We start from the raw sequence: 22,393 nt of genomic DNA on the forward strand, positions 1-22,393 counted from the left end.
ATTTTTAATTAAGGTGAATGCTTTCTGAGCCGGGTGCCTCTCATCCCTTGTCTATTATACAAGGCAGAACTACAGATTGTGGGTCTCTTAAGAGCAAAGACTGGCAGAACACCTGCAGCGCACAGAAGAGATGGAAGCAGGGATTCAGCTTCGGGATGCTTCTCCAAATGAGGGTGACCAGGGCGGGACATTTCACTGCTCTAAGGCTCAGTTTCTGAACTATCAAATGGGCACAACGGGGCCTATTTCCAAAGGGTCACTTTGAGGATCAACGGAGATGAGCAATTTCCAAAATGCTCATTCCCTAAAAAATTGCGGAGCACATTTTGTGTACGTGCTGTTTTTACTGTTACCCATGAAGACCCCGGGGAAGCTTTGGATGCGGAGAGCTGAGAGCTGCACCAAGCTTTCCCATTAACCCCACCCACCAGGGGATTTCGGCTAAATTCCTGGCCTGAGGCACAAAGAGGACCAACCACTCAGCCCCATCCCGTCCCATCCTGATTTACAGGAAATCACACCAGCGATCAATCATCCTTAATTTGTAACTGGGCAGTGTCCTGGGCCAGCCAATAGCTAAGACTGCCCCCCCATACCCCACCCTCCTTGACCCTGCTGGGCTCTTTAGTCAGTCTGCACTGGAGCTGCCTGGTGACCAGGAGTTTGGAGTAGGTTTGGTGCTGGGCAAAGGTGGGGAGTAGGGTGGAAAGCGTGGGGTGAAGAGGTCCAGGAGGGGGTCTCCTCACCCCCGCCTTCCTGTCCCTTTGGATCTTGGTGGTCTCTATAGGTTTGCTTCCACTTGGGACTTCTGCCTCCTCCTCCTCCCCCAACCCCTCCCGCCTCAGGCCTGCTGTGCTCAGCCCCTCTGGACTTCCCCTCCCCCACGCCTCTGGCCTCATTGTTTGGTTAAAGCAGGACCCCCCGCCCCTCCGCCCCGCCAAACCTCCCCTCCGACTGAACAGATGGACGGAGACCCGGGCCCGCGGGGAGAGGAAGGGCCAGCCGGTGCCGGGAAAGGGAAGCGGTTTGGGGAAAACAAAACAGAGGGAGGAGCCAGGGAGGAGGTGGCCCCGAGAGGGAGGAGGAGGGAATTCGCTGAGAGGGGCTGGGGCTTGGGATGGAATGGGGGCGGGCCTCGGTGGGGTCGGAGTGGGGGCCCCTCCGGGCTCCCTGGGCTCCCCGGCTCGGAGCCGGCTCCGATGCTGGCTGGCTCCGCAGGTCCGCTGACGTCGCCGCCCAGATGGCCTCCAGGCTGACCCTGCTGACCCTCCTGCTGCTGCTGCTGGCTGGGGTATGTGGTCCCTTGTGGGATAGGGGATGGGGGTGGAGACAGGGTGGGGGGGGGCGGTGGCTGAGGATTAACCCTTCAGGCTCCGGAGAATGAGGAGCCCTCCTCTTGGGATCAGCGAGTGTGATCCTTGCACCCGCACTCGTAGATGGTGGAAAGAGCTCAGGACTCAGACAGATGCAGGTTCTAATCTTGGCGGTCCACGCAGGAGCTGCGCTGCGTGGTCTTGAGCAAGTCACTTTTCCCAGCCTGCTCCTCCTGATTTGTAAAATGTTGAATAAACAGATCCCACTCTGATCCACTCTGATCCCAAGCGGGCTTGGCAGGAGGATCACACAGGGCAAAGAGATGGGGAGCATTTTGTGATATCAAAGCAAGAGTTTGCTGTAGAAAAGAGCTGTGGGAGGTTTCGCTGTTGTGACACAGGCTGAGGTCCCAGGCCAGGGCCTGTGAAGACAGGGAGAAATGGTAGCAAAGGTACCTCGGTCTGGGTGGGCGTCAATAGCAGTGAGAGGTCCCAGTGGTCTGGGAGGTCGTGGACTAGAAATAAGGCTAAGAAGTACGGGACGTGTGCAAGCTGGCATCACATACTCAGCAGATGATGTAGCTATGAGCAGAGAGTTTGAAATCAGACACCTCATTTTGACCCCTAGCTGTTTCTCCCATTTCTGTGAGACCCTGGACTAGTTAGTGACTCACACCTGTAATCCCAGCACTTTGGGAGGCCGAGGTGGGCAGATCACAAGGTCAGAGTTCGAGAGCATCCTGGCCAACATGGTGAAACCCCGTCTCTACTAAAAATACAAAAATTGGCTGGGCGCAGTGGCATGTACCTGTAGTCCCAGCTACTTGGGAGGCTGAGGCAGGACAATCGCTTGAACCCGGGAGGCGAAGGTTGCAGAGAGCTGAGATCGCACCACTGCATTCCAGCCTGGGCAACAGAGCAAAACTCTGTCTCAAAAAAAAAAAAAAAAAAAAAAAAAAAAAAAAAAAGTGTCAGCATCGGTTTCTCTGCCTCTGAAATGGGGCTAATGCATGGTTTCTGAGCTGAGGATCTGTTGACATTGGGGACGGATAATTCACTGCTGATGGGCTACCCTTTGCATCTTAGGATATTTTGTAGTATGCTAGATTCTGGTAGCATTTTCCCTACTGTCTCCCTATGACAATCAAGAATGCCTCCAGACATTGCTAAATACCCCTGGGAGTCAAAATTGTTTCAGAGCCGCTGGCCTATGCTACTTCTCTCTCCCTCCCTTCCTTCTTTCCCTTTCTAATGTGTATTGTTTTTCCACACCCACCAGTGGGTTACAACCCACAATTCGAAAATTTACTGTTCTAAAGCAAGGGCTGCAAGTTCTAATGTCTGTATTAGCCAAGCAAGTGAGTCGAACAGGTAGATATTTACAGGAAATTGCAAGAACATAGATAAATGGCAACTGACACTCAGCTTCACTGCCTTGGAAAACAACTTCCTACAGGTCAGTAATTGGTCAGAGATTACAGAGTCCCTGACTGTCCCTCCTCTTCTACAGAGCACATTCCTGTGCACCCCCCACTGTCACCACGGATTGCCCCTTCTCTGAGGAATTAGTGGTGGTGGTTCTAAGATAGGCTCCTCACCCACCACACTGTCTCAGAAATTACTCTCTGGTACAGGATATTTTCCACATCCCCTTCTCTTCTTGCTTTGAGTATTTTAGGGGACTGTGGCTCATAGAAAGAAAAAATGAAACTCAGTTTCTTGAACCACAGGATACAGCCTCCTCAAATCAAACTGCTGCCAGCTCCAGCTCCAGGGATCCAGAGAGTTCACAAGAGAGAAGGGAAGGGAAGAAAACAATGGCAGATATCTCCGAGGGTCTATTAATTGAACCCATCCTGGCGACTTCCAGCCCGTCAACAACCAACTCAACAACCAATTCAGCCACCAACATAACAGCTAATACCACTGATGAACCCACCACCACAACCCAACCCCCCACCCTATCAACTACCCAGCTTCCCACAGATTCTCCTATCCAGCCCACTACTGGGCCCCTCTGCCCAGGACCTGTTACTCTCTGCTCTGATGTGGAGAGTCATTCAGCAGAGGCCATGTTGGGGGATGCTTTGATAGATTTCTCCCTGAAGCTCTACCACGCCTTCTCAGCAATGAAGAAGGCAGAGACCAACATGGTTTTCTCCCCATTCAGCATCGCCAGCCTCCTCACCCAGGTCCTGCTCGGTAAGACCCTGACTGAATTCTTTCCACGTCATTTGTTCGATACTCCCAAGATGGTCACCAACCCAGACACTTATAAAACCATGCCTCTGGGAAGAGCTGTAAAAATGGGTTATATATAGTGGTGGGGTAGAGGGATGTATCCTTTGATTCTTGAACATTCCATCATTTAACAAAGATTTAATAGGCACGATTGCTTGTAAAACCCTATGACTGTACAAGAACATATAAAATAAGGTCCCAGCGACTAACCATGTTTCACAGCAAGGAGAGGTGATAAGAAAGATGAAATCGGGTGCTGTAGCTCATGCCTGTAATCTCAGCACTGGGAGGCCAAGGTGGGTGGATCACCTGAGGTCAAGAGTTTGAGACCAGCCTGGTCAACATGGTGAAACCCCATCTCTACTAAAAATACAAAAATCAGTGGGGTGTGCTGGTGCATACCTGTAATCCCAGCTACTTGGGCAGCTGAGGCAGGAGAATTGTTTGAACCCAGGAGGTGGAGGTTGCCATGAGCTGAGATCACATCACTGCAATCCAGCCTGGGCAACAGAGTGAGACTGTCTCAAAAAAAAAGAAAAAAAAATACAAAGATGAAATAATCAGCGATAGACCTAGAATAGATTGTGGTACTACGGCTTTCTAGCTCTGTGACCTTAGGCAGATCACTGTAAGCACGCTGAGCCTTGACTCCTCTTGTGTGAAATAGTGATGATGCTATCTACCTCAAAAGATTAAGAAGCAGATAGCCTAGTGCCTGACTTAGTGGGAGGTCAAAAAAATGTGGATCCTCTGCCATCCTGAGGGATTACTGTCAAGTCCCATTGGGTAATTACCCTAGGAATGGCACAAACAAATTACTACAAGCAGTGGAGAGTGAGCTATGACTCCCCAGGGGGAATCCTAAGAAAGCTACAGAATCTTTCTTGGCCAGGCACGGTGACTCACACCTGTAATGCTGGCACTTTGGGAGGCCAAGGCAGGAGTTTAAGACCAGCCTGGCCAACGCGTTGAAACCCTGTCTCTACTAAAAATACAAAAATTAGCCAGGCATGGTGGTGTATGCCTGTAGTCTCAGCTACTTGGGAGGCAGAGGTGGGAGGATCCTTTGAACCTGGAAGATAGAGGTTGCAGTGAGCTGAGATTGCACCACTGCACTCCAGCCTGGGCAACAGAGCAAGACTGTCTAAAAAAAAAAGAAACCCTTCCAGCTCAGATGATCTGTGATTCCCTCTAAAGCATGGAACACCCTCCATTCCAGCCTGGTCCCCAAACCTCATTCCCAAGAAACGTCCCCAACTCATCCTGCAGTTCCCCTTAATCTCTGCCCTTTATTACAGGGGCTGGGGACAACACCAGAACAAACCTGGAGAACGTCCTCTCCTACCCCAAGGACTTCACCTGTGTCCACCAGGCCCTGAAGGCCTTTACAACCAAAGGAGTCACCTCAGTCTCTCAGATCTTCCACAGCCCAGGTGAGTGCCCAGGAAGGGGCAGTGTCTGCAGAGAAAGGTCCTGAGAGGACTCTGAAGGGGGTCCCAGCACTGGGGAAAGGACAGAGGGAATGTTAGAGCTCGAGTATCAGGGATGGACTGCAGAGCAGGTGAAGACCTTGGCAGGAGCATCAGGTGACTCCAGGAACTGGATTGTTCTTCTAGTGAGACCTTGGGCAAGTCCCTTGCATTCATCAACTCCTTTCGAATAAAAATAACTGGGCAGGTGCGGTGGTTCACGTCTGTAATGCTAAGCACTTTGGGAGACCAAGGCCTTCAAGATCAGCCTGGGCAACATGGCAAAACCCAGTCTCTATTTAAAAATAAAAAAAGTTGGGTACAGGGTGGGGCTGGGCATGGTGGCACTTTGGGAGGCTGAGGTGAGCAGATTACTTGAGGTCAGGAGTTTGAGACCACTCTGGCCAACACAAGGAAAACCTGTCTCTGCTAAAAATACACAAATTAGCCAAGTGTGATGGCATGTGCCTATAGTCCCAGCTATTTAGGAAGCTGAGGCAGGAGAATTGCTTGAACCTGGCAGAGGTTGCAGTGAGCCAAGATTGCACCACTGCACTCCGGCCTGGGTGACAGACTGAGACTATGTCTCAAAAAAAAAAAATAAAAAGATTACCCATATGCATTCATTAATAGATAGGGCTAAAGGGCTAGAGAGCTATAGACATAAACAAAAAATTTTTTTGCTAATTTTTGGGTCAAAGGAGTCTTGGGACTCTATTTTTGTGTTATGTGAACTTGTTATCATTTACATGTATTATGTTATTAAGTAGGTAAGAGTGGTAATAAATAGTAATAATAAACTTACAAAACCATCTAGTGTAGTTGTGTTCAGACGTGGTTCCTTAGAGCCCTAGGGCTCTGCAGAGCTGTTTCTGGAGTCATGGTGGAAGTGGAGTGTGGGGAGCCTAAGTGGTGGGGAGGGGTGCACCACTTCTGTGAGAGGGAGACGGACCAGCTGGGCTCTGAGCTCCCACTCAGCCTCAGCCAGAGCCCATTTTATAGTATGGCCCTCGGACATGCCCTTGTTTAAACACTGTTCTGGCCAGGTGTGGTGGCTCAAGCCTGTAATCCCAGCACTTTGGGAGTCAGAAGCGGGCAGATCACCTAAGGTCAGGAGTTCGAGACCAGCATGGCCAACATAATGAAACCCTGTCTCTACTAAAAATACAAAAATTAGCCAGCTGTGGTAGCATGTGCCTGTAATCCTAGCTACCCAGGAGGCTAAGGCAGAAGAATTGCTTGAACCTGGGAGACCAAGGCTGCAGTGAGCTGAGATCTCACCACTGCACTCCAGCCCAGGTGACAGAGCAAGACTCCATCTCAAAAAAAAAAACCAAAACCAAAACAAAACAAAAAATCCCCCACACATCTCCTACTTTAAAATGTTTGATAACCATTGAACTAATCTACCTACCTCCCTTTTTAAATAAAGGAAAACATCTTTTAATATGCGGCTTTTGTTGTTTTTTAAAGCTACAAAAGCCATACTCAGGTCTGGTGCAGTGGCTCGTGCCTGTAATTCCAACACTGAGAGGCTGCAGTAGGAGGATTGCTTGAGGCTAGAATTTTGAGACTAGCCTCTGGGCAACATAGAGAGACCTCATGTCTGCAAAAAATGTTCAAAATTACCTGGATGTGGTGGTGGTGCATGCCTGTAGTTCCAGCTACTAAGGACTGAGGCAGAAGGATTGCTTGAGCCAAGGAATTCGAAGTTAGAGTGAGCTATGTTTATGCCACTGTACTCCAGCCTGGGTGACAGAGTAAGACCCTGTCTCTTAAAAAATAAAAATAAATAACAAAAATAAAATTTAAAAATTCACCTCTCACTCCATCATCTAAAAAATACCCTCTTCTAGATGTGGGAAAAATATGACTCAGAGGTGTTCAAGCAATGGCACACTTATTATTACTTACAAAGCTATAAGTCAGCTTTATCTGCTGTCTGGCTAGGTTGGTGAAAAAGGTAACAGCATTCAATATGTTATGGCATCTATCCCCGTCTAGCTGCACCCTGGAGCTGTGCCAAGGAGGGCTCTTGGTCTTATGTTGAACTTAGGCATCAGCAAAGCCTGAGAAAATATCTTTTTTGTTTGTTTGTTTGAGACGGAAACTCTCTCTGTCACCCAGGGTTGGAATGCGGTGGCACAATCTCAGCTCACTGCAACCTCAGCCTCCCAGGTTCAAGTGATTCTCCTGCCTCAGCCTCCCAAATAGCTGGGATTACAAGTGCTGGGATTATTATAGCTGGGATTACCTGCCAGCACACCCAGCCAATTTCTCTGTTTTTAGAAGAGATGGGGTTTCACTATGTTGGCCAGGCTGGTCTTGAACTCCTGGCCTCAAATGATCCCCCACCATGGCCTCCCAAAATGCTGAGATTACAGGTGTGAGCCACCATGCCCAGCTGGGAATATATCTTTAATCTATTTAGTCCTGGAAAAATTATCTTTTGAATGCTTTTTTTTTTTAAAGATGGGGTTTCGCCATGTTGGTCAGGCTGGTCTTGAACTCCCAACCTCAGGTGATTTGCCCACCTTGGCCTCCAAAGTGCTGAGTTTATAGGCGTGAGCCACCTCGCCCGGCCGAATGCTTTTTTTTTTTCAGTGGACCAAAGGTTTTTGGAGAGCAAAAGTCAGGAAGTTTTGTCACAAATTTCTACGAAGGTCAGGAAACAGAGTCTATCCCATGCTGAATTAAGGACAAAAAGAGGGAACAGTGAGGCAAATGGAAGTTAATATCGCTCTCTCTCTCTCTTTTTTTTTTTTTTTGAGATGGTCTCTTGCTCTTCTTGCCCAGGCTAGAACTGCAATGGCACAATCTGGCTTACTGCAACCTCTGTCTCCCAGATTCAAGCGATTCTCCTGCCTCAGTCTCCCAAGTAGCTGGGTTTACTGGCATGCACCACTATGCCTGGCTAATTTTTGTATTTCTAGTAGAGATGGGGTTTCATTACGTTGGTCAGGCTGGTCTGGAACTCCTGACCTCATGATCTGCCTACCTTGGCCTCCCAAAGTGTTGGGATTACAGGCGTGAGCCACCGTGCCCAGCCAGAAGTTAATATCTCAAAAAGATTATCTTGCTGAGCCATAGTCACATAGCAAGCAGAGGCAGCAGGGGCCTAGGGCTACTTCTCCTGTTCTTGATTCCGGGTTTGCCTTCTTTGGGCTTCATTGCCACATCTGTAAGAGGAGTGGACAGGACCCTGCTCCGCCATGCTGTGTTCACTAGTGTGAGCAGACAGAACCATGGGGGGCACGCTCACTCTCAAATCTTGCTCCTGGGAGGGAACGACATGTTCAGGAGACTCATGCCTCCCTTTCTTAACATACCCCCAGACCTGGCCATAAGGGACACCTTTGTGAATGCCTCTCAGAGCCTGTACAGCAGCAGCCCCAGAGTCCTGGGCAACAACAGTGATGCCAACTTGGAGCTCATCAACACCTGGGTGGCCCAGAATACCAACAACAAGATCAGCCAGCTGCTAGACAGCCTGCCCGTCGACACCCGCCTTGTCCTCCTCAATGCTGTCTACCTGAGTGGTAAGGGGGCCCTTGGCCAGTTGGTCTTCCCATTTTGGGTCCTTCTTCCCTCCTGGCTTCAAAGCCCCGCCTAACCCCAAGTTCTACAATCTGATCGCAATGTCCCTGCCCCACACTTTGCTAACAAGGCTTTTAGCTCCTCTTCATCCTTCTCCTACCTGCATTAGAGCAACCCTCCCCACCTCTTCCCTCTAGCCAAGTGGAAGACAACATTTGATCCCACCAAAACCAGGATGGAACCCTTTCACTTCAAAAACTCAATTATAAAAGTGCTCACGATGAACAGCAAGAAGTACCCTGTGGCCCATTTCATTGACCAAACTTTGAAGGCCAACGTAAGTTCTTAACCTTTCCTTCTCCTGTGTGAAACCCACTTGAGTCTCCTGACTTTTTTTTTTTTTTTTGCTGTGGACCCATCATTTTGGGGCACACGCTTACAAAATCATCATTTCTACCCCTTCCATCTGTATTTTCACTCTATCTTTTCTCCTTCTCCTTTCTCTAGCCTTGGCCAAGGCAGGCATTGTATATTTTAGGCTGGAAACAGGATTCTCAAGTTTCTTCATGTACCTCTCCTACATTAAATGGCAAAATGTGAGTCGTGTTCCTATTCTACACATCTGTTTCTTTTTCCAGTCAACTCTTCAGAAGACCCTGATGGTTTAACAAGTCCTGTGTGTATGCGTGTACCTTGTATAGCACAATATACATATGTACACATGTATAAGTATATCCTTGTACACGCATATATGTGGTAAGTGCGTGTGGGCACATGTGTTAAATGGCTTAAGTGCCTTAGCAGAAATAGAACAATAGAAATTGATGAGTGGGGAGGGAGAGAAGATGGAATATGGAACCCAGCGGATTCCAATTAGTAGTTTACCTCATGCCCAGTTTCCAGCTGTTTCCACCTTGTTAGGATGACAAAACACAGACCTATGAGGTAGAAAACAATGAGAGACAATGTCTCAGGACCTGGCCAAGAAACAAGGGATCTGTTCTTGGAACGTGCCAGGTTGGTTCCACGCTGGGAGCTTTCCTTAGCTTTCCTCTCTGCCTGGATCCCTCTTGACTCAGATCTTCACGTAGCTTGTTCCTTGTGATCATTTTGGTGTCAGCTCAGAGGTCACCTTCGTGGAAAAGTCTTTTCACCTTTAAAGTAGCCTCCTCCTCACCCTGTGATATCAGTGCTGTTTTATTATATTCATGATACCCATCACCATCTGAAATTATATCATTTATTTTCTTATTTGCTTAGGATATTGTGTGTCTCACTAAGATATTATCTCTCTACTTGAATACAGGGACCTGTCTTGTTTCTTTCTGTATCTGGAGTGCCTAGAACAATGCCACCTGTAATAGGTGCTCATTCAGTGTTTGCTGAATCAATGAATGGATGAAATAGAGGGTGCCAAAGGGAGCTACTCACTTAGTAAAAGTGGCTGGAAGACTTCATAGAGGGTTTTTTTTTTCGAGACAGGGTCTCTAACTCAGGCTGGAGTGCAGTGGCACGATCTCAGCTTACTGCAACCTCTGCCTCCCAGGTTTAAACAATTCTCATGTCTCAGCTTCCCAAGTAGCTGGGACTACAGGCACCTGCCACCACACTTAGCTAATTTTTGTATTTTTAGTAGAGATGGGGTTTCACCATGTTAGCCAAGCTGGTCTCTAACTCCTGACATCAAGTGATCCACACCCTCGGCCTACCAAAGTGCTGGGATTACAGGCGTGAACCACAGTGCCCGGCCAAGGAGTTTATTTTTGACCATTCTTTGCTCACTTATTTATTCACTCATGTATTTATCTACCCATCCATCTATCCCTATCTAATGTATTTGTTCATTCATGACTCATTTAGCAGAACCAGAATAGCGTGAATAAGGCACAGAAGAGTGAATATATGTGACAGGTCCAGAGCATTGTTCAAATTCGAGATATGTGGGGGTAGGTATAAATAGGAGTTTTAAAAATCAATTGGAGGGCCAGGCGCAGTGGCTCAAGCCTGTAATCCTAGCACTTTGGGAGGCCGAGGCGGGTGGATCACGAGGTCAAGGGATCAAGACCATCCTGGTCAACAAGGTGAAACCCCGTCTCTACTAAAAATACAAAAAATTAGCTGGGTGTGGTGGCGCATGCCTGTAATCCCAGCTACTCAGGAGGCTGAGGCAGGAGAATTGCCTGAACCCAGGAGGCGGAGGTTACGGTGAGCCGAGATCGCGCCATTGCACTCCAGCCTGGGTAACAAGAGCAAAACTCCATCTCAAAAAAAAAAAAAAAAAATCAATTGGAATAGTTAGTTAATTAAAGCCATATATGTTAGGTAGAAAGTAGGAATCTTAAGTGGACTGGGCGAGGTGGCTCACGCCTATAATCTCAGTACTTTGGGAGGCTAAGGCGGGTGGATCACCTGAGGTTGGAAGTTCAAGACCAGCCTGACCAACATGGAGAAACCCCATCTCTGCTATAAAAATAAAATAAAATAAAAAGATAATTAAAAAATTTAAAAAAGAATTTAACAAGTTAGGTTTAAATGTAACTATTTGAATTTATAAGAACAAGTGTTTCCCCTCTAAAAATATGTTTAAAGTCTCACACAAAACTCTAAACCAAAAATCATTGTAAAAGTTCCTTGGGAATAGATTGTCGTAGCCATTGAGGTGAGGTAACAGGTTGAGGTGAGCATTCTGGACATATAATATAGATAATAAATATTCAAAGCACAAAGGAGGTATCATATTAAGAGTAATTTCCATCTCCCTAAGCCAATTTTGAGTTTTGTTTGTTTTTCTTTTGAAACAGAGTCTCATTCTGTCACCCAGGCTGTAGTGCAGTGGCACAATCCCAGCTCACTGCAGCCTCTGTCTCACAGGTTCATGTGATTCTCCTGCCTTAGCCTCCCAGGTAGCTGGGATTACAGGCGCCCGCCATCACGCTCAGCTAATTTTTGTATTTTTAGTGGAGACAGGGTTTAGCCATGTTGGCCAGGCAGGTCTCGAACTCCTGACCTCAAATGATCCACCCACCTCGGCCTCCCAAAGTGCTGGGATTACAGGCATGAGTCACTGTGCCCAGCTTGAGGTTGTTTTTTTTTAAAGCCGAAGTAAGAAGAGTAGTTTTGTGCACAAAAGCTACTATTTAGAGTTCCTTGAGGTTTAAACAGATAATTAATTTAATGTGCTGACATGCAAAATTAAAAATTTACTTATGCCTTTTAATTTTTTTTGACTTCTAGCCAACATTCCAATGTCATTCTCATACTTATTGAAATTATCCTACAACTTTGCTTAAAAGCATAAAACTAGTATATTAGATTCTCTTAAAAATTACAGTCACTATTTTAAATAACAAACATATAAGTTACCCTGAACTTAACACCTGGTTTTAACATGATGAAGTTGGTTTCCTTTGTCATTCTCATACTAAATTCTAAATCTTCCTGGTACTTAAGAATATTTACCCAAGAAAGGGGGTGAGGTTTACCAGCTCAGGTACCCTGAGGTTACTGGCTTGCAAATCAAGACCACAGCATGGTACATTTTTGGTCAGAGATTCAATGTTCATACATAGGACTTGAAAGGCATATGCTACTCAAATGAGTAAATCCAACTTGAGTCCTATGTCAACAGGGAGCCCATGTCCATCCTCTTCAGTCAAAACTGGCTTACAACTTACTTCTTCTGGGCCATTTTTCAGGTTCCAACAATTGATTGCTTTCAGTTAATTTCTTTCTCTCTTTTTTTTTTTTTTTTTTTTTTTGAGATGGAGTCTCTCTGTCACCCAGGCTGGAGTGTAGCGGTGCAATCTCAGCTCACTGCAGCCTCGGCCTCCCAGGTCAAGTGACTATTCTGCCTCAGCCTCCCAAGTTCCTGGTATTACAGGCGCCTGCCGTAACCGTGCCTGGCTAATTTTTATAGTTTTTAGTAGAGGTGGGGTTTCACCATGTTGGCCAGGCTGGTCTTGAACTCCTGACCTCGTGATTCACCCACCTCAGCCTCCCAAAGTGGCTAGTATTGTAGGCGTGAGCCACCGTGCCTGGCCTCAGTTAATTTCTTTATTGCCCAGTTGAATTCTACATTCTTCTAGGTTCGTTTTGTTCTTTCAGCCTTAATTATAATACCATTTCATGACAGTCTCCTATCCTATTAGACTAGGGTTTCTGAGCCTTGGCACTATTGATGTATTGGGTCAGATAATTCTTTCTTGTAGGGGGCTGCCTCATGTGTTGTAGAATTTAGCACCATCCTTAGTTCTACCTACTAGAAGCCAGTAGCACTGGCTTTGTGCACATCCTCCCTGCCCCCTGCCAGCTGTGACAACCAAAATGTCTCCGGACATTACCAAATGTCTACTGAGAGGCAAATTCACTCTGAGTTGACAATCCCTGTATTAAACCCATGGGTCCTGTACTTCTTACATACTTTTGTCTGGCCACCAGTTGAAAGTCTTTCTAATGGCAAAGCAGAAAGGTAGACTAAGATCATCCTGTGAATTATCTTGAATGCCATGCTAAGATTTGTACTTAATATCATAGGCCGTGAAGAGCCACGGATAGTTTTTAAAGGGGCTGACCTGCTAACTCTGGCAGTTCATTATGCATGCTCTATACTACGTGCACAACGCATTTGGGAGGAAGGGAACAGGGCTCAGAGAAGTCACATCACTTGCCCATATTACATAGCTTATCAGTGGTAGAGTCAGGGTATGATCAGAAACTCATGCTCCTTCTTCTGCTTCTCCCCAGCACAGAGTTAGAGCAGCACTGTTCACCCAGCTGGCATCCCCATTTCGTGGCAAAGCCTGGAAGCCTCGGTCTGACTGCTGCTTGTTGAAATACAGACTGTGGCAGCAGACTGCAGGATGGCTTTGTAACACAGAGGGTGGAGGCCGAAAGAGCTGCAGTAGGAAGACTGTTAAGGTGCATCTCTTATTTTCTAGGTGGGGCAACTGCAGCTCTCCCACAATATGAGTTTGGTGATCCTGGTACCCCAGAACCTGAAACATCGTCTTGAAGATGTGGAACAGGCTCTCAGCCCCTCTGTTTTCAAGGCCATCATGAAGAAGCTGGAGATGTCCAAGTTCCAGCCAACTCTCCTATCTCTGCCCCGCATCAAAGTGACGACCAGCCAGGATATGCTGTCAATCATGGAGAAATTGGGTGAGCTCTGGTAGCTTAGGATTATACCCAGGCAATCAGAGGAGAAAGCAGGGATCCCTCAGATGCAGTTAGCATTCTCTAGAGTATTTTTTACATTCATAATCTCAGTTTGTCCTGAAATCCTGCAAGTTAGAGGGGTAGGTACTATTATCCCATTGGATCATCGTGGAAATGGAGGCTCAAAAGCTTTATGTGACTTACTCAAAGATTCCATGATTTATCCTTGAGCTAGTCAGAGGCAAACCAGAACACCGGTGCAGGTCTCCAGCTCTCCTGAGTATTTTCTTTTTTTTTTTTTTTTACACTCTGTTGCCCAGGCTGGAGTGCAGGGGCGTGATCACTGCAACCTCCACCTCCCGGGTTCAAGTGATTCTCCTGCCCCAGCCTCCCGAGTAGCTGGGATTACAGGTGCCTGTACCACACCCAGCAAATTTCTGTATTTTTAGTAGAGACAGGGTTTCATTGTGTTGGTCAGGCCGGTCTCGAACTCCTGACTCATGATCCGCCCACCTCGGCCTCCCAAAGTGCTGGGATTATAAGTGTAAACCACCATGCTCAGCCTCTCCTGAGTTTTTTCAGTGGTTCCTTGTGACATAAGCAGTGGGACAGTGGGACAGGTAACCAAGGTGAATCATGGATACTCTTTCCCCAGAGACGTTTCATGACAGTCAACTACGCCATGGCATATGCAAGAAGCTGTTAGGAAGTACAGGTCTGGAGGCTTCTGAGTTTACGAGAGGCAAGAGAGACTCCATTTTCTAAACTTTGTTTTTGTTTTTTTGGCTTTTTTCTTTGTTTTTGAGACAGAGTCTCACTCTGTCACCCAGGCAGGTGTCCAATGGCATGATCTTGGCTCACTGCAGCCTCCACCTCCCAGGTTCAAGCAATCCTCCTGCCTCAGCCTCCCAAGTAACAGGGATTACAGGCACCCACCACCATGCCCAGCTAATTTTTTTGTTTTTTTAGTAGAGACAGGGTTTCACTAATTGGCCAGGCTGGTCTTGAACTCCTGGCCTCAAGTGATCTGCCCACCTCACCTTCCCAAATTGCTGGGATTACAGGCATGAGCTACCGTGCCCAGCCTCATTTTTTAACCTTTTATCTCATGTTCAGCCCTGTCACTTCACTTCCTGTTAGAGATGTCATTTCCTTGTATATGCCATCTGTATAGGAAAAAAAAACCCTCTTTTTTATTTTCATTCAACACTTCTGGCCACCAAATAGGTGTGGGAGTGTTTTCCAAGCAATTCTGTAGTTCTCGGGGGACGCAAACTGCGTGTCCTACAATTGAATCCAATTCTAACGTTCTCTACCTGGAAATAACATCAGATCCCACAGTTTAAGGGCTCAAGCCCGCCAGATTTCCTCCCATTTTCGATGTCAGTTACAAGACAGGGTTGTCACTTGTGCGTCAGACCAACCATTTATAATTTGGAGATTCCCACTCCCTGCTAGGGTTTCATCATTTGCTAGAATAGCTGACAAAACTCAGGAGACCCTTATGTTTACCAGTTTATTATATAAAGGATTAAGTAAAGGATACAGATGAACAGCCAGGTGAAGAGATACATAGGGCAAAATCTGGAAGGGTCCTAGGCGCAGGAGCATCTATCCTGTGGAGTTTGGTTTGCTGCCTTCCTGGTGCAAGTACGTGTTCACCAACTGGAAACTCTCAGAACCCTGTACTTTAGGAGGCTCATCATGTAGGCTTGATTGATTATTACTCAGTCTCCAGCTCCTCTCCTATCCCCAGAGGATGGAGAGTGGGTCTGAAAGTCTGAAGCTTCTAATCCTGGCTTGGTCTTCCTGGTGACCAGTCCCCATCTGGAAGCCAGCAGGAGTAGCCTCATTAGCACAAAAGGCATTCTTATGACCCAAGAAATTCCAGGGGATCTAGTAGCTCTGTATCAGGAACTGGGATCCAAGACCAAATATTAAATGGTCTAATATTTGGAGCTAAAGATGCTCCTGGCGTATTTTCCCATTTTTCACAGCATCATAGCATTGCATATAATCTCATTTTTTAACATATGACCTATCTCTGATACATTACTTCACTTCCAAGGTCCTGGGAGACAAGGAAGCAATGGCATCATTTTTCAGGGTTGTTTTGAGGCGGGGGGACAAGGCCCCTCACCTCTTGAGACAGAGTGGCAGTGTAGGACCCACTAATAGAGGATCCCACGAACTGGGCAGAGGGTACAGTATGTAATCTGGCAAACAAGGGAGGAGGAGGAAGAGAGCATCGGGATTCAGGATGAACCCAGAGAATTCAGGACCCTCCATCCGCTGAGGGTTTCATGCTGGCCTCTGATTCTGTTTTTCTCTGGTTTTGCCCTAGAATTCTTCGACTTTTCTTATGACCTCAACCTGTGTGGGCTGACAGAGGACCCAGATCTTCAGGTTTCTGCGATGCAGCACCAGACAGTGCTGGAACTGACGGAGACTGGGGTGGAGGCGGCTGCAGCCTCTGCCATCTCTGTGGCCCGCACCTTGCTGATCTTTGAAGTGCAGCAGCCCTTCCTCTTTGTGCTCTGGGACCAGCAGCACAAATTCCCCATCTTCATGGGACGAGTTTATGATCCCAGGGCCTGAAATCTGCAGGGTCAGGTTAGGGCGAGCGCTACCTCTCCAGCCTCAGCTCTCAGTTGCAGCCCTGCTGCTGTCTTCCTGGACTTGGCCCCAGCCACCTCCTGCCTCAGGTGTCCGCTCTCCACCAAAAGGGCTCCCTCAGGGTCTGGCCGACGGACCTACTTCTGTTAGCTCTTCTCCATGGCCCTGCCATGCTCTCCAAGCCACTTTTTGCAGCTTTCTCTAGTTCAAGTTCACCAGACTCTACAAATAAAACCTGGCAGACCACGACTTTCTCTGCTTTGCCTTTGTTGTTGGTTTTTATTTTTTTTTAGGCAGGGTCTCACTCTGTCACCCAGACTGGAGTACAGTGTTGAGATCAAGGCTCACTGCAGCCTTAACCTCCTGAGCTCAAGCGATCCTCCCACCCCAGCCTCCTAAGTAGGTGGGACTGCATGTGCTTGGCACCATGCCCAGCTAATTTTTAAATTTTTTATAGAGACAATCTTACTATGTTGCCTAGACTGGTCTCTAACTCCTGGGCTCAAGCAGTCCTCCTAACACAGCCTCCCAAAGTGCTGGGATTGTAGACATGAGCCACCATACCAAACTTTTCCTTTGCTTTTGAATATCAGCTGCTTCATTATTAAAGGACAGGAACTCCGTGGCTCCTGTATCAGCCAACTATTGCTGTATAACAGGTCACATTAAACTCAGCAGCTTCAAAAGCAACCCTTTGTTATTTCATGTAAAGTTTCAGAGTTGGCTAGGTGGATTTGCTGATCTGGGCTGGACCTGGCTGATCTTCTCCTGGGTGCATTCATACCTCTGTAAGGTATAGTTGGGTTGGTTAGGGGATGACTGGTCTTTTGTGGCCTCAGCCAGGACACCAAGACAACTTGGTTCTTCTACATGTCTTGTATGTCCATCTAGCAGGCTAACCTGTAATGGAAAAGGGTCAAACGGGCAGTCTCTTTCTCACACCTCTGCTTGCATCAAGTTTACCATTGTCCTAGCAGCCAAAGCAAATCACAGGACCAAACCTAGAGTTAGACTGGAAAAGCACTACAAAGTTATAGGGCAAAGAGCCATTAACTGGGGACTATTCGTGCAATCCATGTATCACCCAGCGAACCCTGAAACTTACATGAAATAACAAAGGGTTGCTGTTTGAAGCTGCTAAGTTTAACGTCACTTATACAGCAATAGCTGGCTGATACAGGAGCCATGGGAGCTCTTGTCCCTTAATATTGAAGCAACTGGTATTCAAAGCCTCTATCTTGCTTTTTTGTCTGCAACAACTCTGACAACAATAATGACAGTAGCTAACATAATTGGGAACATAGGCAGTCTGCTAAGAGTTTTGCAGGCATTTAATTCTCACAGTAACTGTATATGGTAAACTCAGGCTAAGTCTTGTTCAAAGGCAATGTAGTTAGGTAATGATGAAACTGAGATTTAATAGCACCTCTTATGACTCTTGAGACTATGGTTGGCCAGGCATGGTGGCTCATGCCTGTAATCCCAGCACTTTGGGAGGCTAAGGCAGGCAGATCATGAGGTCAGGAGTTTGAGACCAGCCTGGCCAATATGGTGAAACCCTGTCTCTACTAAAAGTACAAAAATTAGCTGGGTGTGGTCGTACAAATCTGTAGTCCCAGCTACTCGGGAGCCTGAGGCAGAAGAATGGCTTAAACCCAGGAGGTGGAGGTTGCAGTGAGCCAAGATCACACCATTGCACTTCAGCCTGGTGGACAAGAGCAAGACTGAGTCTTAAAAAAAAAAAAAAAAGACTGAGCATGGTGGCTCATGCCTGTAATCCCAGCACTTTGGGTGGCTAAGGCAGGCAAATTGCCTGAGATCGGGAGTTCGAGACCAGCCCGATCAACATGGAGAAACCCCATCTTTACTAAAAATACAAAATTAGTTGGGTATGGTGGCACATGCCTATAATCCCAGCTACTCATGAGGCTGAGGCAGGAGAATCACTTGAAGCCGGGAGGTGGAGGTTGTGATAAGCCAAGATCGTGCCATTGCACTTCAGCTTGGGCAACGAGAGCGAAACTCTATCTCAAAAAAAAAAAAAAAAAAAAAAAGACTATGCTCATAGCCACTATCTTCTGTGTTTTTGACCTTCTGTCTTAAAAGTCTGCCTGTCTTAATATATTATTTGTTTGAAAATCGTTTATTGAGGCCGGGTGCGGTGGCTCAAGCCTGTAATCCCAGCACTTTGGGAGGCCGAGGCGGGTGGATCACGAGGTCAAGAGATCGAGACCATCCTGGTCAACATGGTGAAACCCCGTCTCTACTAAAAAATGCAAAAAACTAGCTGGGCGTGGTGGCGCGTGCCTGTAATCCCAGCTACTTAGGAGGCTGAGGCAGGAGAATTGCCTGAGCCCAGGAGGCAGAGGTTGCAGTGAGCTGAGATCGCGCCATTGCACTCCAGCCTGGGTAACAAGAGTGAAACTCCGTCTCAAAAAAAAAAAAAAAAGAAAGAAAGAAAATCGTTTATTGAATGTCTAGCATTTAGACACTATGCTAAGCTCTGAGAATGTAAACGTGACTTATACCTAGTGCCTGCCTTCAAAATCTACAGTCTGATGAGAGAGACAGATAGAAGACAGACTCTAACCAAAGAATTCATTTCATCTCTGAAGATGTCTCTGCATTTCTCTCATTTCTAGGTTAGACTCACTGATACTCTAGCTCTTACATCTTCCTTAACTCTCCCTTTCTTCCTTTCTCTTTCCTTCCCATCCCATGTCTTTGTCTCTGTCCCCCTCCCCTGTTTCTCTGCCTCTGTGTCTCTCCATCTCCCCTCCCTTCCTTTCCTTCTCTCCTCGTCACAGCATTGTCCACCCAAACACACTGACTGTGGTTTCTGGCCTTAGCCCCTTGGCTTCTCAGGCTGATAAGGAAACAGATCCAGACCCTCCAGCCTGTCATCCTCACCCCCTCTCCAGCTCTTTCATCCACATTTCTTTCTTTCTTTTTTTTCTTTTTTTTTTTTTATTGCATTTTAGGTTTTGGGGTACATGTGATGAACATGCAAGATTGTTGCATAGGTACACACTTGGCAGTGTGGTTTGCTGCCTTCCGTCCCCTCACCTGTATCTGTCATTTCTCCCCATGCTATCTCTTCCCACCTCCCCACCGCCCCGCCCCTCCCCCATTTCCCCCCAACGGACCCCAGTGTGTAGTGCTCCCCTCCCTGTGTCCATGTGTTCTCATTGTTCAACACCCGCCTATGAGTGAGAATATACGGTGTTTGATTTTCTGCTCTTGTGTCAGTTTGCTGAGAATGATGGTTTCCAGGTTCATCCATGTCCCTACAAAGGACGTGAACTCATCGTTTTTGATGGCTGCGTAATATTCCATTTCTGACATTCAGGTTCCCAACCCCAAACAGCCCAGAGATGTGTGCTTTCCCACAGCTACACGTGGAGATTCAGCTGTCGGTCCACAGACATTTATCAAGTGTCTGCCTGATCTGGTGAAGATTTTATTTTCACATAGGATCTCAGGTCAAGCTAGTCTTTCCTCAGGTATTTCTGTAGGGTGAGTGTCTTCCTTAAGGCCGTGAAAGCCACCAGCATGTATGCTCACATCACTGCTGCCCCATACTCTGGGAACTTCTGCCGCGGGCAAAATCTAGCTTCCTCATCTCTCTCTCACAGAATAGCCTGATGATAAGGAGAAACAGGGATGGGAGGCAGTGTGGTAACTGGCTGAACTGGGTACCACAGCCAGGCTTGCAACTCTCAGCCCTTTGAGCTGGTTCTCTTCTCAGTGGCCCTCGGCTAGGGGTGCCAAACTCAGGGCTGAATGCAAGATGTGAGGCCACCCAGGCTTCCAGTAAGACTTGGTAAGGCAAGTGCATCATAGACACTGATTACCAAGGACGTTCATTCCCCAAAGTCTAAACTTGGGTCCTTACGCTCTTCCTGTTTCATGCATGTTCTCTTTGGGGTCGAGGGTTCTGAGGGAGGAAGAAAGATGACATGGTGGATGTTTATGGTTCATCCCTTGTCATGCAATGACTGTTGCTTATTTCTGATTTTCAGACTGTACTTCAGCCCATGTCTTGCTGTGTGAACTGTTTCTGGCGCAGGCTAGCTAGGCCAAACCTCAGGATGCTACAACCTCTGCCTCCCAGGTTCAAGCAGTTCTGCCTCAGCCTCCTGAGTAGCTGGGACTATAAGCACGTGCCACTATGCCCGGCTAATGTTTTGTATTTTTAGTAGAGACGGGGTTTCACCATGTTGGCCAGGCTGATCTCGAACTTCTGACTTCACGTGATCTGCCCACCTCGGCCTCCCAAAGTGCTGGGATTACAGGTGTGAGCCACTGCACCTGGCCTAGTGAGAACAATCTTCTTTACTCAGGCCACCAACTCAAATGCCAGTCTTTTCAGGAAACAATCTCACTGAGAACACCCAGAAATGATATTTTATTAGTTTTCTGGGTATCCCTTATCCCAATAAAGTTCACACATACATTCAACCACACCATATCTTCCTTTCTCAGTTTCCCAAAGTCAATCTCTTAGGATGCTGGGAAGACCCCGCATTCCTGTCTGGGTGAGTCATGCTTTGATTCTTATGTGAGGAGCTGTTAAAAGCAAAGGCACCAGGGCCGGGCACGGTGGCTCAAGCCTGTAATCCCAGCACTTTGGGGGGGCCGAGGCGGGTGGATCACGAGGTCAAGAGATCGAGACCATCCTGGTCACCATGGTGAAACCCCGTCTCTACTAAAAATACAAAGAATTAGCTGGGCATGGTGGCGCGTGCCTGTAATCCCAGCTACTCAGGAGGCTGAGGCAGGAGAATTGCTTGAGCCCAGGAGGCGGAGGTTGTGGTGAGCCAAGATCGTGCCATTGCACTCCAGCCTGGGTAACAAGAGTGAAACTCCGTCTCAAAAAAAAAAAAAAAAAAAACAAAGACACCGCCCAAATACAGGAACACTCCCCTCTTCTTGGGGAGATCCTGACGTGATGAAGGTGGTGCTTAGTACCAATCTGAAATGTGAACCCACAAAGTCAGGAAGTGGAAGATGATTCTGGGGGCACAGGACCTTGCAAATTCCTTTGACCCTTCCAATCATGCTGAGCCAAGTAATCTTCCCATTTGTGAAATTAAGAAGCCAAAACTCAGAGAGGTTAAGTAACTATCCAAAGGTCAGACTGCTGCAAATCGATCCCACATTGTCCAAATTCAAGTGTGGTAGGTTACTTATTTAGGCAGTCTTATTTCCTTTTTGCCCAAACTCGACTGTAACTTAAATCTCTATCTTCTTACTCCCTGCACCATGTGACCCCACAGTGCCCATCAAAGTATCTTGCACTAAAAAGAAAAGCAAAAACAAAAAAACTGTGGAGGCCCGGGTGTGATGGCTCATGCCTGTAATGCCAGCACTTTGGGAGGCCAAGGTGGGTGGATCACTTGAGGCCAGGGGTTCGAGACCAGCCTGGGCAACATGGCAAAATCCTGTCTCTACTAAAAAATACAAAAATGAGCCGGGCATTGTGGCATATGCCTGTAATCCCAGCTACTGAGGAGACTGAGGCATGAAAATCACTTGAACCCAGGAGGCAGAGGTTGTAGTGAGCCAAGATTGTGCCACTATACTCCTGGGTGACAGTGAGATTCTGTCTCAAAAAAAAAAAAAAAAAATCTATGTAATGAATGATTAAATGAATGAGTCATCATATCCAGAGCAGGAAAGAGGAGATTCTTACTCATCTGGAAAGCACAGAAAAATCTGGAAATGAAGAAAATTTATTTATTTATTTTATTTTATTTTATTTTTTGAGACAGGGTCTTGCTCTATCGCCCAGGCGGGAGTGAAGCAGCTCGAACATGGCTCACGGCAGCCTTCACTCCTGGGCTCAGGTGATCCTTTCACTTCAGCCTTCTGAGTAGCGGGAAGCAGAATCCGTCAGCTGATTGATCCTGCTTTTTAAAAAGACAGGGTCTTGGCTGGGCACGGTGGCTCATGCCTGTAATCCCAACACTTTGGGGTAAGGAGTTGGAGACCAACCTAGACAACATAGTGAAACCCCGTCTCTATTAAAAATACAAAAATTAACAAGGCATGGTGGCAGAC

At 47.1% G+C, this 22,393-nt stretch overlaps 1 protein-coding gene across 2 annotated transcripts; it reads left to right on the forward strand.

Moving 5' to 3' along the window:
• Window positions 1-580: 580 nt before the first annotated feature.
• SERPING1 (serpin family G member 1) lies at window positions 581-16,579 on the forward strand. 2 transcript variants are annotated; one of them, XM_003920115.4, is made up of 8 exons: window positions 581-668; window positions 1,219-1,291; window positions 3,044-3,515; window positions 4,853-4,987; window positions 8,359-8,562; window positions 8,758-8,897; window positions 13,498-13,717; window positions 16,059-16,579. In XM_003920115.4, exons 2-8 carry the CDS (start codon window positions 1,241-1,243, stop codon window positions 16,310-16,312), a joined length of 1,476 nt encoding a protein of 491 aa, XP_003920164.3. In that variant the 5' UTR covers window positions 581-668; window positions 1,219-1,240; the 3' UTR covers window positions 16,313-16,579. The 2 variants fall into 2 exon arrangements, with proteins under 2 accessions (XP_003920164.3, XP_010333030.3); XM_010334728.3 differs by lacking the exon at window positions 581-668 and adding an exon at window positions 672-690.
• Window positions 16,580-22,393: the final 5,814 nt, after the last annotated feature.

This window comes from Saimiri boliviensis, chromosome 6, assembly GCF_048565385.1.
Source record: "Saimiri boliviensis isolate mSaiBol1 chromosome 6, mSaiBol1.pri, whole genome shotgun sequence".
Lineage (NCBI taxonomy): Eukaryota > Metazoa > Chordata > Mammalia > Primates > Cebidae > Saimiri > Saimiri boliviensis.